This window comes from Rousettus aegyptiacus, unplaced genomic scaffold (assembly GCF_014176215.1).
Source record: "Rousettus aegyptiacus isolate mRouAeg1 unplaced genomic scaffold, mRouAeg1.p scaffold_m13_p_3, whole genome shotgun sequence".
Lineage (NCBI taxonomy): Eukaryota > Metazoa > Chordata > Mammalia > Chiroptera > Pteropodidae > Rousettus > Rousettus aegyptiacus.
This window is the reverse complement of record NW_023416306.1, coordinates 25,951,258-25,971,905: the sequence shown is the minus strand read 5'-3', so window position 1 is coordinate 25,971,905 and position 20,648 is coordinate 25,951,258. Positions and strand designations below refer to the sequence as shown.

General features: G+C 34.4%; 1 protein-coding gene across 3 annotated transcripts in view; it reads right to left on the bottom strand.

Annotated features, from left to right (window-relative positions):
• The window catches only part of TEX10 (testis expressed 10), a 40,377-nt gene that overhangs the window by 770 nt on the left and 18,959 nt on the right, over nucleotides 1-20,648 (bottom strand). For 2 of the 3 annotated variants that reach the window (XM_016162582.2, XM_036238794.1), the window contains 7 exons: nucleotides 20,417-20,592; nucleotides 18,976-19,153; nucleotides 15,259-15,347; nucleotides 13,502-13,635; nucleotides 7,367-7,447; nucleotides 5,612-5,793; nucleotides 598-808 (listed from right to left, as the gene is read on the bottom strand). In XM_016162582.2, the coding sequence (XP_016018068.2) occupies nucleotides 598-808; nucleotides 5,612-5,793; nucleotides 7,367-7,447; nucleotides 13,502-13,635; nucleotides 15,259-15,347; nucleotides 18,976-19,153; nucleotides 20,417-20,592 (1,051 nt within the window). Of the gene's footprint in view, nucleotides 1-320; nucleotides 809-5,611; nucleotides 5,794-7,366; nucleotides 7,448-13,501; nucleotides 13,636-15,258; nucleotides 15,348-18,975; nucleotides 19,154-20,416; nucleotides 20,593-20,648 lie in introns of those variants that run through there. The other variant, XM_016162580.2, reaches the window with a different exon arrangement.

The following is a 20,648-nucleotide window of genomic DNA, read 5'->3' as shown; positions in this document are numbered from 1 at the left end:
AGAGCCAACCATTAGAGCTGAAGTCTGCAGCTTCCTTCTTTTAACTACATCTCTAGTAAATGAACTAGAAATTGGCCTGAACTTTATTCCTACTAAATAATTTCCAAATGACAGCTAACATTTGTTGAGCACTTAACATAAGCTACACTAAAAACTTTACTTGGTTGATCTCATTTAATGGTCACCAAAACCCAACGAAATTACTATTAGTTCCATTCCTACAGGTAATAAAACAAATCTGGTTAACTGATAGTTTGGCACGTTTTTTTAAAAACCTATCCAATAAAATCTATTAGAATCCAGGCAGCTGTGACTCTGACACCCGCACCTTTTTCAACTAAGCTGCCTGCTACATTAATTCAGTTTGAGTATTTTAAGGCCTTTACAGCTGATTGTGGGATCAAAGGCATCCCCCCCTGGTTAAGTGAGAGTCAGGCACTAGAGTGCAGCAGAAGCCTGGGAAATCTCCACACTGGGCTTAATTCCAGGAGTCAGACAATGCACAGGAACTCTGACCTCCCAAGAGTACCCCTCATGCCCTGCCCATGAACCCTCTGTAGTACAAAAAGGCCAGGGCCATGTTTCTGTGCTTCTTACCGTGATATTCTTGATGATCTGCTGCACCAAGATGGCATTGGTCAACATGTGAGTCCTCAGGGGTGCATGCTGAAGCAGCAGGCGAAGCAGCTGGCCCACAACAGGCAGCTCCTCAGGCCCAGCTCTATTCACCCGTAGGCTCTGCAGCATCAATCTGAGGACGCGAGGCAGGAGAGCCAGGGTTGAGACACAGACCCCCCACAGCTTGTCCCTGCAGTAATGGAGACAGAAAGGAGTCCGTGAGCCAACACATACAGGAAAAACACCCTTTCTATATTTCCCAATGTCCCAAAGGACATTCTGAAAATGTCCTTTTAAGAAATGTTTTCTCTTGGAAGCTAAGCAGGATTGGGCCTGGTTAGTACTTAGATGGAAGACCACCTAGGAATACCAGCTGCTATAGGCATAAAAATAAAAAAATAAGGAATTGTAAACTAACAAGGTCCTTGCACTCTGTAAGGTCAACCAAGGGTTGCCTCGCCTAAAAAAAAAAAAAAAAATGTTTTCTGTAAAACCTCACAAACCAAAACCAGTAAGAACTGGATTTCCTCAGGGCTAACTAAGCAAATCCAATGAATTTGCTGTTCTCCCCCAATTTAATGGGTTCCAGGAAGCCTAGTAACCAGCATTGTCCTGGGCTTAACAAGACATTCTTGAAGCCCTAGTGATATTATATAACAAAGAAATAGCCAGAGAGCAGAATGATCTACAAATGCATACCATTCTCTACCACTGGACATTATTCACCTATTATACAACACCAAATATCGAAAAAGTAAAAATATACCACTGGTAAAATGAGAACTTCACAAAACTTTAAGCCTATGACCTGGATTATGAGCCTCTTCAATGTTTCTGTATAGGTCATGTTTGCAAAGAAAGATGGGCTCACAAGGAACCAAAATGAATTTCAGAAAGTAGCCAGTAAGGGAGCTGTTATACACTATGAGGTCATGGAAGGCCGGAGATGGTAAATCCAAATTTCAGTAAGAATCATTCTCTTTATCTTTATAGAACAGAAACAAAAATGTTTTATGAAAAAAGTAGGCTTGTAGCTAACTAACCTAACCACATTCTAGAAGAATGTCAATTAAATGAAACGATATCCTTTTAGAGGAAGATCCACTGGCTGCTAAAGGCTCTGACATCAGTCTGTTAGAATTTCTATACCAAGAATGCAAAATCCTCCCAGGCCCCAAGTCTAATTGAACCTGACTACCTCCAGATGTAGGACCAACCTCAACTTCACATATGGCAAATACATCAAAGATGGATATTGAATCCATTCTAACTCTTATTTCAGGAGACTTTATTCAGCTTGTTGATTCATGTGCACAGCAAGGCTAGGATAGCCATGTGCAAGAAGAAAAGGGAAAACCAGCCTATAGACATAGCTAATAATGAAGCAAAGGCACAGAGAGAAAGACTACACAATCTAAAAGAAAAAGCAGAAAACTACTTTGGTTCTTGCTGCATTTCAAATTCCTACTTTCACAATTACTAGCTCTTGGGTTTTAAAAGTTATTCCTGAAATGTTCCAATATATTCATTTTCTTCACTGACCAAAACTGTGCTGAAAGGGCTTATGGATGGGCTTATGAAAGGGCTTATACCATACCAAATTTAAGTATATTAATAGATGAGTAAAGTTTAGAATTCCACGTTCACACACAACTACAGAAAACTGTCAAGCCAAAGAGAAGTACAAGAGACCTGGGTACTACAAGTGATAGAAGAAATAACACATGAACAGATATATTTTGGGTTTTCTACAAGTTGTCACGTACAAGAATAATTTTACTGACTATATAAACTAAAGTATAGAGCTGGGACCAATGAAGTTGAGGTTTCAGCTTAATTAACATAAAAGCAGTGGTTCTAAACCACTCTAAAGAAACTGATGAAATTTCGGTATTTTGCATAAACTTGTGAATTCACCTAACTCCACAAACTTCTGATATATTCTGGTCAGATAATGCCAACTTCCCCTTCTACTCCAAAAATAGAGAAATACAGATAAAATATTACACACACACACACACACACACACACACATCACATGCGCAGCCAAGCTTAAAAGACAGAACAGTTGAACTCTCTTAAATGCCAGAAACTATGACAGAACACACATAAAGATGCCCCACAGAAGTAGAGAACTGGATGTGGGATTTTAGGGCGGGTTTTCAACTGCTAACAGTGTTGGAAGCTGAGACTTTAGGTAATAGGTGTGGAAGGCAGGGAACTAGAACTGGGCTCCCTTTATACCGCTGGAAGTGAGGAAAATGAAACTGTCTCATACGGAGATCTCTCCAACCTCCTTAGAACTCTCGTAAAAAGATGTACTCAGAGAAAAAGTAACATCCCAAAATATGAGTTTGTTCAACCCCATGAAAGACAATCTCCAGAGCCCACCTGCTCCTCAAAATAAGAGAATTCTCACACCAAAGGGGGGGGGGGGAACCAGAACAAACTGACAGAGAACTTTAATAATAAATCAAACAAGTAAGAATGACAGAGCCAAGTAAAAATCCCAAATTAGATCAAAGGAAACAATATGGTGAAATAAAAGCTCAGTTAAGCGGGTTAAATAAAAGAATTAGCAAAGCAGATGTTAAAAGATGGAGGACAGAATGGGATACTCCCCATGTTTAAAAGGAAGTTTTAGAAGGGGAGAATAGAAACAATGGGGGAGATAACAGAAATAACAGTATTTCCCAGAGCTGAAGAAAAAAAAATATGAGTCTTCCAATAAAGGAGCACACTAAGTGTTTACTAGGACACATCCTGATTTGCAACACAACAAAGATAAAGAGAAAATAGTAAAAGCCAAGAGGGCTCAGCTGAACAGAAGATTTTTCATTACAAGTCAGGAAAACAGAATAGTTTCTTCAGAGTACAGTAGCCACAATTTTGAACAACTCACATTGGTAAAACCTGAATTTTGGGGCCAGCATGTAAATAAAAAAGGGTCCCAGTAATCTGACTGGCACTTGTTATTTTTAATCTCACAACCACCTTGTGTAAGAGGGTAAGAGTAGCCTGAAAAGGAAATTTACGAATATACCCCACTTTTCCAAAGTTCGTATGACACCACTTCACTGTTATAAAAGACTTAACATTGTACCTGTTTTCACTAAATGAAAGATATCTAGAGGATTTTTGCTTTTATGAAAAAGCACAAAAAACAAAATAGCATTCAGCATTTGTTACGCAGCAGGCATAACAGAGGCAGCTGCAACCCGAGCGCCAAGAGTGGCCCTGCCAAGCTCCTTCTGGGGAAACACACAACATCTTAGCATCAAACTGCCAGAGCTTTAAATTGTTTCTATGAGCATCTGTGCTTTATCTTGATTTATTTTGTGTATCCATTAGCAAGATATGTCCCAAGGTATCAGAAAAGCCTAAAATGTTATGCTTAGTGTAAACTGAATATATAAACAACATTTTGATTGTGCTTTTGCACATGTTGAATTATGGGTCTGGGAACACTCAAAACATCTTCCATATAAGTTAATGGTGACTGCTTCTTCGCTTTATGCCATTTTGGCTTATGAAAGTTTTCACAGGAATGTTCTACTTTCACACCGCGAGGGAAACCTGTACCTAAGACTCTGGTTGCCAGCATTTCCTTGTGACTAATGTCATCCCAAAAGATGCATAGAGTTCTGGTAACATCAACCTTTCCAATACCAGGTATAAAACACTTTTAAAACTATTCATTTTAAACAGGCAAAAAAGTATTTTGTTCAGTTCAGTCCAGTCACATAAAGTTAAAACATGATGTTCCTCTAAAGAAACTTTACCAAAGATCTCTGAAACTTCTTATCAAAGTGTTATTATAGAGCAAGGGTACTAGCGACCACAGCCAATCCAGCTCACTGCCTAAACCTGCAAATAAAATTTTATTGGAACACAGCCACACCTATTCATAGACCTATTACTCCTTGCTGCTTTCACACTAGGGAAGGGTTGAAAAGTTCTGATGAGATGTTATAGTGCTGGAAACCTAAAATATTTATTATCTGACTTTCTATACAGAAAGAAACTTGCTGAACCCTGATATAGAGAAACAAAAATGAACAAAATACATTTCTGAATCAACATGAATGACTCAGAAAAGATGAGAATCGAATCACAAAAAGTGGTATTGTTTACAAATGCACATAAAATATGTAAATAAAAAGGCAAGGAAATAACAAAGTGATATCTGGGGTATCACTCTGAAGAAGAAAAATGTAACTTGAGGCTCTATATGGAGGATGTGTTGCTGATGTTCTATTTCTGAACCTTGAGGTTGGTTAAATGGATGTTCAGTTCATACTTACTCTTTGAACTATATGTTTCATACAATCATTACATTTTTGTGCCTTTAAAAGTTCAAAAACTAGATAGACAAACATCAAAATATTAACAGGGATAGAATAATTTTTAGTCTTATATTTGCTTATCTGTTGGATTTTTTAAAAACCTTCTACAAAGAATTTTAACAGGCATACCAATAAGAACATAGCAGGAGAATACTTTTTAAAAATTAAAGTGAGGTCTTCCAAACTATCCTAGCAGTTTTAGTCTGAATTTCATGTAGAAGCTAAAGTACGGACTAATTATAAACACTAGCCTCTTAGAACAATTTTCCTTAAATTCCACTCTGGCTAGTTCTAATGAAGCCCAAAACAAAATACAAAGGTTCATCCTTCGAAAGGTAGGATTTTTTTTTTCTTGATAGATCCATAGCAATGTTAATAAGGAAAGCTATCCAGAAACTTTACAATGCCCTCTAACTTTTCAAATTTGTAGTTTAAAGGAAAAAATAAAAACTAAAAATTCTCAAAATGCAAAGGAGATTCATGAAAGAGCAAAGAAAAAGCTAGCTAGGTTTATATAAACTCTGAAAGAGAATTTAGGACATTTCTAAATTTAATCCTCTTTCACTCAATTTATTAACTGATGAATAATGGAGGGAGTGGAACAGGTAGGAAAAAAAATTAAAGTTGAAGAATACAAAAACTGTTACCTCTTGCTTAGATGTTCTGGTTCTTCCTTCTCTAAAGTGAGCAGAAAATACAGAAGACTGTAGCAACAAGAAGCCAGAAATGGCAGTAGAGTCTCACTAAGTACACATGTATGATCCAGGAGCTTACAGATAACACCCAAAATACAGCCAGCTGTGCTGTCGGGAATTACAGTCAACCCAACCTAGGCAGAGAAAAATGAGATTAATGACCTCTTCATAACAGTCCCTCTCCCCAGAAAAAAGGCAAACCTCATTAACTGGATAGTTAACCTTACCTCACTTCTACTGAAAAATAATATATACATAATACATGTCACCTGCCACACCTTGAGGTTCTGTTTTCCTCTGAGAAGTTAATCTCTATGTTAAATGACTCTGAAAACAAGCTAACTCAAGAGATACTATTAATCCAATCCACTGTTTTTCCTTTGTGACAAATTCTTCTAAAATTTTCTAGATGTTACAGTTTCTATTACTGTTCAGAAAATATAATTTAAGAGGATTATTTCATGCATCTAAAGAAAATCTTGATACCAACAATCACACTTATATGACCTTTAGATTGATTATTCAGACTGGAAAATGCTATATCTGGCATCCCCCCCTTACAAAACAGTTTATTTTTGCAATCAGCTTTCTCTGTCCTTTGATCTTGCTAGTCATTTGGACATAACTAAGGAAACTACCTTTCGTCAAGAAGTCAGTTACTACTCTTAACACTTGACTTCCTCACTGCCCCAAGATCCAGATAACAGATATCAAGGTATCCTAATTTATCTGGACTCTACTGTATAAATTGTCATTAAGGTAGACTCTAACTTTTAACTATATAGGGTTTAAATCTACAAACTAATCAAAGTCTGTAGGCTCTGAGGTTGTACCCTTTCATCAGGCTGTCTGAAAATAGTGGCCTGGACTGAATGGCATTTGATCTTTTACTAGGGTAATATAGTTAAAAGGAGGGCATTCATTTCCGGAGTAGAGGTGAAAAAGAAAAAGGTGAGATCTCTGAAAACACAAAGGGTAAGGATTGAAGTTTTATAGCAGGGAGAAAAGAGTACTGGGAATTAAAGCAGTATTTTTCCAATTCAAGGGAAATAACATATTGAAGAAAAGGAGGTGTGGATGTGCCTATAAAATTATGTAAACAAGTAAGAGTTCCTGGAAGATAAAATGTGGGATCCTTTCCTTGCACTATAATAATTATAATAAAAGCCAAAGGTCCAAGTATAAACATTGAAGGAAGTTAAAAGCAAAAACCTAGGCATACCTAATGTGAATTCAATACCAATGGGAATAAGAGACACCCATTGGCCAGAAGGCAAGTTTGTCTCATGGCTGAGCTCACTGCCTCCAGTGATGAGGCCTCGAGCCAGTTAGGTGATATCCATGCTTCAGACCCCAGATCTTCTAGGTGGGAATTAGACCCTCTTCTGGATGCTGGATTCCCAAGACACTAACACCCGGCCATGTTAGTTAAATCATTCCAAGTCAGAAGAACCTGAGGCATAATTTTAAGGTCTTTCACTGCACAGATGTAGAAAGGTCCTTGACATAACAAGAGATTTTCCAAAGCTCAAAGTAGTTACCAAAGCTAGGAAAAACACCAAGATTCCCTGGTTCTCACCACAATATCGTACTGTGAGAGGTTATTTGGCTTAGAATTCTCATTCTCTCCTTGGCTATGGCAAACCTGGTCTTATTCAATGAATCTGTATGTTTTGTGTGACAGAAAAAAAGTTTAAGTATATTTACCAAATGCTTACTGATGGCACTCTGCAGGATGTCAAAGCTCTGGCTTCGGGCAGGGATAACCAAGAAACTGTGACAAACTGTCTGTCAGAAAAGGAGAAAATCAGTAATCAAAACGGAACATCTTAGGTCAGAAACAAGTCCAACAGATTTTTTTTAATCTACATCCTCTACATATTAACTAGAAAGTTAAGGGGAAAAAAAAGACTCTGAAGATGCAAACATCAAAAGTCAAAACAATCGAATCTCACGTAAGAGCTAATTTTCCAAATAATCCATGTATTAAAACATTTACTGAGCACTGAGTTAGTCCTTTTAAATGCAATGCACAGGTAAGGGAGAATGAAACTCTTGTCTCTCCCAGCCTCAAGTAGCTTATAATTTACCATGGTGGAGACTATATTTTTATTAAGCACTACAATAAAAAGATCAGAGTGGTGTTAACAAAGGGCTGACAAATGCCTTTTTCCCATTTGGTGGAAAAAGAAGTCATGCAAAAATACTTACAATCCAGAAAATACTAATACCCTGTTCAAATTAACTGTAACACTGCCTGGTATTTCCCAAAGGTAAAAGAAAATGGTTTATAGGAAAAGAAAAAAAAACTATGAGGGAGGTATACGAGTCAAATCTCTAATATATTTAATTTTCTAAGTACTCAAGGAAACAAGATGGAAGGACAGCATCAAGTTCCCAGAGACATCATAAGAGAACTCCAGAAGCGGATGTAGTGCCAAAAATGAAATATGCAGAAAAATTGCAAGGAGAGAGAAAAATAAAAATGATGGAAAGAACATCACTCTAAGGAGAGGAGAGTCAAGCTACATTCAAAAATCAACAGCTCTGTGCATTATTTCTCTTTTAAACCTCTGGTAGACTGAAACTACTCAGTTTCCACATGGCAATTTTTCTTATCTTTTATACCTGTACGTAACAATGTAAACAATATATTTCCAATACCATCTTCTTACTTCAGAATAAGTATAGTGAATATTTTCATTATCAAAAAGTAAACCATGTTTGAAAAGGTCCATTCAACAATAAATGACCACTTAATACCTTCCCTTCTGCCTCTCCTTCCTTCCCTGAAAATTCAGTTCTAAAGGCGTTGGGTGGTGCCAAGCTAGGTAACCATCAGCAGTACAGTGGGTGGGAGAACTGCAGTGGCCTAGACCAGACTATCCATGAACAGAGGCAGACTGTCCCTGAGAGGTAGAATTCAAATGGGGTGAGGAAGATACTGGCATGAGAGAGGGGTGGCACCAAAAAGAGATCGATTATAGACAGAGGAGTTGAAAACATGTCCACATGAAAACCTACACATGATGTTTACTGCAGCTTTATTGATAATTGCCAAAATCTGGAAACCACCAAGATGTCCTACAGTAGGTGAATGGATGAAAATCTGGTACAGACAATGGAATATTATTCAGCACAAAAAAGAAATGAGCTATGAAGCCATTAAAAAAATACAATCTGAAACAGCTGTATACTATATGGTTCCAAATATATGAAATTCTGGAAAAGGCAGAGACAGCAAAACTATCACTGGCTGCCAGGGCTGAGATTTGAATAGGCAGAGCACAGAGGATTTAGGGGCAGTGAAAATACTCTGCTATCCTATAATGATAGATACATGTCATTATACATTTGTCCAAACCCACAGAATGTACAATACCAAGAATGAACTATAATGTGAACTATGGATTCTGGGTAATTATATCAACGTAGACTCATTTAACTGTAACAAATGTACCACTTTGACATTTAGGGGATGTTAATAATGGAGGAAGCTAAGCAAGGGGGGGAGGGATATATATGAAATATCTGTTCCCTTCAACTTTACTATAAACCTAAGGCTGCTCTAAAAATACTTAATTTAAAAAAATTCTTTGGTCGAATTTAAGAGCAGATTATATACTGAAGAAAAAAAATCAGTAAACTTAAAGACAGTGTACTTTTTGAAATAGGAAAAAAAAAGGTTAATAAACAGTCTTAAAGGCCTGCAGGATAGTATCAAGTGGTAAAAAAAATCCATAAACTTGAAGACACGGTGTACTTTCTGAAATAAGACAGGAAAAAAAAAGGTTAATAAACAGCCTTAAAGGCCTGCAGGATAGTATCAAGTGGTCTAACATATGTAAATTGGAATTCCAAAGGGAACAAAAAGATCTTTGAAAGAAAAGCTGACATTTTTTCCCCAACACAATAAACTATAAACCTAATAAAACAATCCACAAACATCAAGCTAAGAAAAAAAAAAAAACAAAGAAAATAATACCAAGACATAATTGAAGTACTGAAAAATTGATAAAAGGAAAATCTTTAAAAAAAAATAGGGTGAAAAAGCATGGAAAGACAGATTACACATAGAAAAACAAAGAAAAGAATGACCTCACTTATTCATTACACATTACATTATGGTATGAAGTGGCATAGTATAATTTGAAGGTAGGATGTGTTAAGTTAAAGAGTAAACTTTAAAAAAGCAAATTACTCAAAAAAATGTTCACTTTTAAAAAGCTCAATAAAGTAAAACTATATAGTTTGGAGCTACATGCTAACATGGTAAAATTATGAAGAAGAATATGATAAAATTTAAGATAATGTTACTCTAAAGGGAGATGAGAAAGGCACACTAGGTATTCAAAAATAATGGAAAATGTTTCTTAAACTGGACTTATGTTTGATTATTCTTCTTCAGAGCTTATCCATTTAAAAATATTCTTTTACAACGATTCAGTATGTTATAAATGACAATTAACATTACTTAAAATCTTTCACTGGCTCTGGAATAGAAATCTCCATCTGGGAAATGTATCTCTGTCCAGAGATTTCTTTTCCCTTTGTGATCTTTCTCAGTTAACTACTGTTTCCACCATTAACAGCAAGTTCCAAATTACTGTATAGAGTATGTTATTTCTATAAAAAGGAAAAAACAAAAGAACGTATGTAGTAATTTGTGAAGACACAGAAGACATCTGAAAGAATACATTTAGAAACTGGAGAAAGAAAAGAGATGGCTAAGGAAATCTCCCAAGAAGATGTACAAACGGCCAACAAACATATGAAAAGATGCTCATCATCATCAGCTATTAGAGAAATGCAAAGCAAAACCACAATGAGATACCATCTCACACCTGTTAGAATAGCTGTTATCAAGAGGACAAGTAATAACAAATGTTGGAGAGAATGCAGAGAAAAAGGAACCCTCTTACACTGCTGGTGGGACTGCAATTTGGTACAGCCACTCTGAAAAACAATATGGAGGTTCCTTAAAAAATTAAGAATTGATCTACCATATGATCCAGCAATCCCTCTACTGAGTATTTACCCCAAAGACTTGAAAACTCGTATCTGAAAAAATATTTGCACACCAATGTTCACAGCAGCATTATTCGCAGTGGCCAGGGCATGGAAGCAACCAAAGTGTCCTACGATACATGACTGGCTAAAGAAGCTGTGGTACATATAAACAATGGAATACTACTCAGCCATAAGAAGAGAGAAAATACTGCCATTTGCGACAACATGGATGGATCCTGAGATAATGATGCTAAGTGAAATAAGCCAGACAGAAAAAGCTGAAAATCATATATCACTTACATGTGGGATATAAACCTAAAAGCAACAAACGAACAGGACGAACAGAAACTCATGACATGGACAACAGACTAGTGGTTACCAGAGGGTAGTGGGGAAGGAGGGACAATTGAGGTACATGGGGCAAAAGGGTCAAATATGTGGTGACAGAAAGAAATCTAACTATGGGAGGGGAACACAATGCAATTAAATATATATATGCCTTACTGTTAAATTCTACACCTGAAATTAATTGGATTTCGTTAACCAATGTCACCAAAAAAATAATAAATTTTTTAAAAAAGGTAAAAAAACTGAAATAGAAAATGGAAGAGGACTTTTTATTATTAACCTTCTGTTCTTCTGAATTAAACTTTGTAAATAATACCTACCCAAAAAGAAAGTCTTGATTTAAAAAAAATCACTTCGGCCTAGGCAGATAAAAGTACAACAAAACAACCAAGAAAATCCAACTCTACCAACTAATAACTTGAAATTAGAAAAATATGTTTTTATACTGACATCAAAAACTATGTAATTTCCAATGTATACTTTCACATGAAAAGGCCAACTTAAATATAGCAAAGTTTATCCCAAAGAAAATTGGAATCTTCCCTTAAGACCTTCAAAAACTAAAAATGAGACTTTCAGATTTTACCTAACTTGTATCTTAACATTTCAAAGACAGCAACCTTGAAGTTTAATACTTGTCCTTGCCAAATGTTCACTTCAGAAATATAACTGATTACATTTTCATGACAATTTTGTCTTGGCTTTACACAATGATGTGCTTATGAAAATTTTAAATTATCAGATAAAGGTTATATGAGTTGTCCAAGTTACCAAACTAGACAATAGCAAATCTATGCTTGAAATCTGGGACTGATGCTTTCTCCAATACATCATGGCAGTTTAAACACATTAGGAACAATCTGTCCTTTAAAACAACTACTCTTAACTGCTGTTTGCAAACCCAAACTCTACAATCTAGTACTTAAAGCCTTAACCACAGACTGTCTTTCTAAGCACGCTTTATTTACCATGGAATTAAGGTAAAATTTTAGGTATTAAGCAATTAGGTTGGTTACCCGAGTCATTACTTCTTTTTACTTTTTAAAATCCAGTATTTTTGAAGAACTTACATATAAACACAGTACCACGCACTAGTGTAATAAAGAGAAGAAAAATGTCATTGGCATGATCTAAGTATTGTGATCAGAGTCAAATAAAACCATGAGAGAATTCTGCTGAATATCTACAAAAGGTATAACCCTAAGGTATGGGAAGAACATGAATAGAACACAGAATAGAATGAAAGAAGAGAAGTAAATAAAATCACTTGACGGAACAACAGAAGAAGGTTGTAACTTGAATCTAGAGACTACTCTATTGAGAAACAGAGTTTTTAAAAAACTAAGACTTTTGGCCTGGCAATCAGGAGTTATAAGGATAGAATATAGTCATTGTCCTAGCCAGAGGCCTTCTGAATCATTAAAAGAAAATAAGTCAGCAGATTAGGCAGCCTCAGAATTTTCAAGGTTCAAACTAAAATATTTTGGGATGATATAACTGCATTCCTATTGACCAAGTACCTTCCAATACAAGGAAAGAAAATGAAATAAAAAACAATATAGAAATATTTTAGAGATTCAAATCCTTAATATTAATGTTTACAATGTCTTTGCATATTTAATTTATATATCTGTAACAGATAAGACAATTTTGCCTATTTAGATGAAAAAAATCAGCTTTTTAATTCTAATTTAAAACGTCACTAATTAGACTAGTGATTTTAATTTGAATTTCTCTATAAACAGTACCAAACCATAAGATATTAAAATTCATCATATTTAAGTTTAATTTTTTAGATATTTAAGATTTACTTTAATATTTGTGAAGGTTTGTCAGAAAATGCACTGTCAAACAGTGAATATATTAAAAATTATAAACAGTTGAAATTTAATTTTGTAAAATACAATATAATCAAAGTCCTCTTTTAAAATGACTGCTTAAATTTACTATATTTATCTAATAAGATTTGTAAGTTAAAACTGAAAGCCTAATAAAAAATTAGGGTTTTAAATTTAACTTTAAAAAACTACAGATTAATTCTTAAAACCAAAGGAACTGCTGGTGGGTTTTTTTTCGTTTGTTTTAAAAAAGAAAAATCTCACCTTCAAGGATACTAAATCCTACTTAAGTCCTACTCAGCCATCAATACCTAGGTCAAATTCTTCCTTTTCTATGAAGCCTTTCCTCTTTTCCATAGATGTATCTATCTTATCTGTCAAATACTAAATAAAATAAATTTGTCTCTATCATTCAAACTGCTAGTTTATTTCATTCTAGTTGTATAATTTATAATGAAAAACACTCCTCCTTTAGAAAAATACATCTCCTACCCAAGCTAAGTGCTTTCAGAACATGGATCATGTCTTATACTACTCTGTACCTCTAAGAATATCACATACAAGGCAATCCTAATCTTTACTGACCAATGGTGGTTGATGAACTGAATTTTAATAACCACAAATTTATTTTTAAATGCACTATTACCTCTGTTACATCCCAATGGTGTAAAAACTGATCCAAGTCTGTAAGGTAAAGAAGCACAGGGGAAAGCTGTGTCTGGATGACGTGAGGGACTCCTCGAAGGCTCTGAAGCCAAGTCAACTCCTCTTTTGAAAACCCTAATGTGAGTACAAAGAAATTCAAATTAAAAAAGTAAAACGCAAGTGACATTCTTCATAATTTTTTTAAAAAGAGATTACATGTGCCTTCAAGATAAATTGTTCCTTAAAGCTACCTTTTCTCTGAATTTCTGCATTTCATGGACTTTTTTAATGAATTGCTACAATGGAGGCAATAAAATTCATATATTTACACAACTGATGTGCTCTAACCCAATCTATAACACAGCAATAAACAGGTTTTACCCCTTATATAGAGGGCTTTTCCACATGTACCTAAAAAGATTAGAAAGGCATAACCTTGCAACTAATAGTAGGTTTAAAAAAAGCAAATGAACAAATATATTTCTTCACATATGCACTATACTTTAAATAGCTCTTCAAACATTTTAAAACTCTCTTTCCCTCCTAGATCTTTTTGACAATACCTATGTAATTCCTTCAACTACACCTTACATGACCCTATTACAATTGACCTGACCTACACAGACAATTTGTCAAAGTCCCTCCTGAAAGGTAGCTCTCAGAATGATCAGAATACCAGATGTGGGCTGACTTTAGCTATCTGCTTTGATGTTCAGATCACTATATTTCCATGAACACAGCCTAAAGAGGCATCATCTAGTTTGAAAGCCACATCACATTACTAACTCCTAACGAGCTTTTGAAAATTACAAAACCCTTTGATGGGTACTGTTAAAACACCTTCGCACGTGTACAACTGAAACTATTAAACATGTGGGAATCTACGTTTATCTTTTATGTAATGTTTATCTTGCTGGATTCAGCTCATTATCAGAACTCGTCAAGTTCTTTTTGGATTCTGTCTTTATATGAATTAAGTTTCCTAATTATAAGTCTTCAGAAAGTTTCAAAGAATCTCATCTTCATCACCTAAGTATAAAACTGAAATGGTGAACTAGTACAATCATTTAATTGTTTTCTTTTCTTTTTTAAAAAAAATGCCTATAGCACCTGGTATTCCAAGGTGGTATCCCATCCAAGTAATAACCAGGCCCAAAACTGCTTAGCTTCTGAGGTCAGACAAGATTGGGCCCATTCAGGGTAGCATGGCCGTAGTACAATCATTTAAAACAACAGTAATAATACTTATACATCTAATTATGATATTTCTAGACTCATTAATTTTGCTTTGACGGCAAATGGAATGCAGAAAACAACTAAAATCTGATACTCTTCCTATCAAGTTGAACATTTTAAATATGTTTAAAATGAATATTCTGTTCAATTTTTTTAAATATGCAATGTGGCTTCTGACTAAATAAAAGTCAAGTATGTCCACTTAACAAAGATAAGAAGTTGAGAAATAAGACGAAGAAGAAAATGAAGAAGTAATCATGTAACATTCAAATATCCACAAGTTTTTGGTTCTTGTACTATCATAGATTTCAAAATGAATCATGTAGCTCCCTGCCTCAAAAGCCTGACAATATAGGGTGCAACTATTCCTTCAAAGACTTCCACTTATTAATAAATAAAAATCATTCTAAAATAGATTTGATATCTTCAAAACTTTGAACCAGACATATGACAGTAAATTTGAGGATAATCTTTATACTAGGTTTTTTTCCTCTCCTAAACTTGGCAGGTGAGTGTGGTTACCTGTAAGTGTTGAAAATAAGAAGCTAAAATAGTCCACATCACTCATCAACCAGTCTTTAACTGAATACTTCCATCCAGAAAATGAGGATCTATAATAAACAATGGGAGAACTATTACCAGAAGTGACCAACTTGAAGACTCAAGAATACAACCATTTTTTTATTGAAAACAAGTCTGATTTAATAGCTTAAACAAAACCCATAGTATGTATTAACTTTATACATAAGGGCTCAAGTACCATAATATGTAAAATTTAACTTCTAACATATTTATTTTTATGTAAAGTTTCATTACAAGGTATAATTGGTCCACATACATAGTATAACTTATAAAATTATAGTATAACTTGAAAATCAGACTCCAAGGAGCCAAGATTAAGTTTTGCTTTTCAGTAGTTTCACCTGCTATGTATTTACTAGCTGATTTTTATAGTCTTACCTCGCTTACTTTAAAAAAGTTCCAGCTTCCTACCAAAACCAAAGTATCTTAATTAGGTGAAGAATACTTTCACTTAAAGCCACTCTAAGATAGCTATGTGTTCCTATACTTTGCAAAGCTGTAACTAGGTCTACTTAACCATAGGGCAACTAAAGTATTGGAAGGGGACTCAAAGGAATAGCTAAATGTAAAGCAGCTCTTCATTTAATGTGAATTATCTGGTTCCTACTATGAGATTTTCTAGTAACCCCTTTAAAAACTCTCAAGGTGTAGCTAAGAAGAGAGCAAATGTCAACCAGAAATATAGCAGAAAAGGCTGAGAATGATCAAATCCAACAAGCTGAGACTACAAATTCTATCACAGAAATTTGAATGTCAGCCAAAATTAAGAGTCTCTAAATTCAACTAGAAACACTTAATAAACTTTTTTTTTTTACACTGTTGATTGTATTTAATCCAGTGAAAATAGGAACTAACTATCAATCCAGTGGCTAAAAGGGGTAGCAAATCCATTTAAGAGTCTATTTTGGACAAAAGACATGCAATATGATCAAACTGTCCTTAAAATGATGATGCCCACATACACTGCACAAGCCAAAACACTTCCAAGAGCAAAAGGGGATGCTAGTACTAATTATGCTGGGTCAAAAGAAATAAACTGGAACTCCTTCTCGTAGACCAGGTCATATAGTCACCCTACTTAAAACCAAGCCAAATCTCTTAGTCCAAGACTTTCTCCCTTCTTAGAGATTTTCATCTAACGTTTATATCTTATGTTTCCCAATCCAGCTGTTAATAAACTAGGGGCAGAGAGAATAGGACTGAGCAAAGGACAGTGGAACCCAAGTATAATGGTATGAGGAAAAAGTCAAACTCTAGGCAGTATCCTGCTCTTATATAAACTCTCTCTGATAGATGGTAGGGCATCAAACCTCTAAAACCTGAATTGAAATTTGATCTCACAGTCCAATTAATGTAACAAATGAAACTCAGAAATGATTAAAGGACTATTTTCAGGAAAATTAATCAGGCAACAGTGCACGAAATAGATGAAATTGTTAAGCAAGACTACTCTAAAAATAGATAATGAAAAAGCTGGCTAGTTTATAGTCACTGGTCAAGGAGAGAAGGGGATATTTTGAAGAGAAAACTAAATATGAAATAACTCCAGTGTATGCTGAAAGGAACTTAAACATTATTCTTAAATTCTGAATCTAGGAAAAGTGATACAATGGTAATGCCATTGGTCCGAAAAAGTTGAAAAGTCCTACTTTTTAGTATTATGTTTTTAAAAAGATAAGTTTGAATGGGAACAATAAATCTACAGAAAGAGAAGGTTAACAGACTGTGCAAATATAAAAAAGCAAAATTTAACTTGGTGGAATTTCAACTACAAAGATACTCAGCTTTTAATTTAATGATTATCCAACCCTTATTACCATTATCTGTAAATTAATATATTTCTCAACACTACAAATCTCCACAAAAAATTTTGAAAAAAATCCTTGACGAAAGTTAAGCATAAGTGTAACTGATGTTAATAAAGATGATATACCTTCCAAAGAAAATCAATTTCAAAGGGAAGTGTTTGAAAGGTGATTTTAGCTGAATGTTAAAACAGACCCTTCATTAGTTATATTAAAGGAATAGAGTGCCCTCTACTGGAAGATAATCAACACAAAATGACTACAGTTATAGAAAAAAAAATAATATTTAATTTTTTTTAAAGGTTAGCATTAAATAACTGCTTGCACTAGCTAAAAAGCTGGGTTTTCTTTTAATTTCTAAGAAACAAAAACATGGGAAACTAAAAAATGTTTAAAAGACTTAGTAAGACCAAGTCTCTCTAATGCACATACACACAAAATAAACCTTGAAATTTTCACATATAAACACCACATTGCAAATAACTCCTCTGCTAAAAGGAAAGGTTATGAAGCACAATTTGGATGAACAGATTCACATATATGACCTATACTAGTATGAAAATACTGGCAAACAAAGATAAAGTCTACTAACAAAGTGAGCTACTTCTATTTAACTGGGATAGGGGATCTACAGCCATAAGGAAGCTAGTCTTTAAACTTGACAGCTGCTGCCCAGATCTCAATTTCTGCCTAACCATATCAAAGCCCATCCATGAGCCACACTCGGTAATAAATATTACTGAATACTAAAATACTATGCCTGATAATATAAGCATAAGGTGTTTAAGGATTCTTTGAACACTCGCAATATGAAACACTTAATTATAAAATCTTACATAGTAAAATGGTAAAGCCACTGTTGAAAACAGAATGACAGTTCCTTGAAAAGTTAGAGAATTATCATATGATCCAGCAACTCTACTTCTGCATATATAGCCAAAATTAAAAGAACTCAAACACGTATCTAGTCACCAATTTTATAGCAGCATTATTTACAATAGCCAAAAGGTAGAAACAATCAAGTGTCTGTCAAAAGATGAATAGATAAACAAAATGTAGTGTCTACATACAATGGAGTATTATTCCACCTTAAAAAGAAAGGAAATTCTGACACATGCTACAACATGGATGAACCTTGAAGAGTTGTGCTGAATGAAATAAGCAAGACAGAAAAGGACAAATATTGTATGATTCCACTTATATGAGGTACCTAGAATAATCAAAATCATGAAGACATAACAACATTTACTACTGGCTGAGAGGGACAAGGTAAATGAGGAGTTATTACACAATGGATACAGACTTTCAGTTTGGGATGATGAAAAAGTTTAGGAGATAAATAAGTGGTATTGGTTACACAATGTGAATGTATTTAATACCACTCTACAGTTTTAGCTGTCCACTTAAAACCGCTAAAAATGGTAAATTCTATTATGTATATTTTAACATACACACACCTGAGATTTCAAATGACTTCTTGTGAGTCCACAAACTTATTTATTTCAACAGATACATTAAATTCTGAGCTCTGAAAGTTAGGTCTGTGTCACAATTCATAACATTAAAAGTTTTAAGCCCAGTACTCTCACCTGCCATTGAATCCTTACCATATGCTTTTGCTAATTTCAACCCTCATTCCAATCTACCTACAGAAATCTCTAAATAATTTGAAACAGTCTTGCTCTACTGATCTTTATCTAGCAATAATAGCAACAGTTTTAATATTGCATTAAGAGCAAATAACGGTAATGGCAACATGTGGTTTTGAAAGTGTTCTGTACTTCACGAATCACAGAAGAAGGGATAGGGGGAAAGGATTATACTTAAAATACAGCTCACTTGAGCATGCTACCTCATGTGTAGTATCCCAACAAGCATGGCAGCCAAACTTGAACTGAGTCTTCCCATAACACAGCAACGACTTAATCGAGAAAGCAAATCTGCAGGCAGACTGGGTAGAAAATATACAAGCTGGACCAAACACTGCTGAGACTCTACTGGAAGAACCACCACAGTTCCTTCTTGTGGATCTAGTAGGGTAGGTAGAAATATTAAATTCAACTATGAAAGATATACAAATCAGAGATTAAATAAAGCAGATTAAATAATTATTTTCAGTTATGCTGAATTCCAACATATTAAAGTTTTACCATGAAGCATATATGTACAGCTTAAACTACTTTCTAAAGTAAAACAAAGCCATTATTTATTTGAAGATATAGTTCTTTAACATTGTAATAACTTCCTAACATCCAAGTGTCTTGTTTGAAATAAGAACTCTGATGGAAGTAAAGGGATTGGACACAAAAAAGTAGAACAGTAAAAACAAGCACTTTTGCTAAACAGTGACAATTATAGTATTAACCTAATCTAAAACAAAAAACCTGTTTTGTGTATCTGTATACGCACACACACTACCTACATATAAAAATATACCTTTGAAAGACAGAAACAAACCAAATGTACATCACTTAATAAATGGATAAATGTTTATTTCTGTACAATAAAATATTACTCAGCAATAAAAAGAAAATACTGATATATGCGTCAACATGGATGAATCCTGAAAACATTACGCTATGTGAAAGAAGGCAGACTCAAAAGGCCTCGTATTATACAATTCCATTTATAAGAAATGTCCAGATCCAAAGACAAAAATGTAGGTTAGTGACTGACAGGAGCTGGGAAAGGAAGAAATAGGGAGGGACTACTCATGGGTAGTTTCTTTTGGGGATGATAAAATATTTTTCGATTAGTGGTGATGATTATACAACCTTGGAAATATATTAAAAATCACTGAATTCTACATTGTAAAATGGCAAATTTTATGGTATGTGAATTATATTTCAATAATAAATTATATATGTATATATCCCAGAATGCTTTTGATATTTTTGCTTAAAATATGAAATAGTTCCAAGAATGAGTAAGAAGTATTTATGTATAAAAGTCACACAAGACACTCATTATAATTAAATAAGTAATTCTGCACCAAAGATTCAAAGGAATTTTTTTAATACCTGGATTTTTAAATTTGTGAATAGCAGATGGTTTAAAAGGCAATTTAATAATGCAAGTAGCACCTAAAACCATTAACCTTCTAAAACTACTCTAATAAAAAATACTTACTATTGAAAACAGATTAACTGTTCAATGTTTGGTTTTGTCAATTTAATCGTGGTATAACTAATTTATAATAATTTAAAGGAAAGGCAAATCTAGTAAGCTTCTCTTAGAAACTTCTTTCCTAAAGTGGGGAAGACCAATGATTATCTACACAGTTAAACTCTTACCATAGATTCGGAGAGCAGTAGCTTGTAAGCTTTTTAGTAATTCTTTATGTGCTCTTGCTGCAGCAGTATGGATGATATCAATAAGCTGTGCTGAGAGCTCAGGGTTTCGGGAGCCAAGATGTGCAAGTTGCAATGGTAAACCAGCCAACCAACGGGATAACACTTTACTACGATATCTAAGAAAGGCCAAGGAAGAACAAAATAAAGTATAATTTCAAAGACAAGAGACATA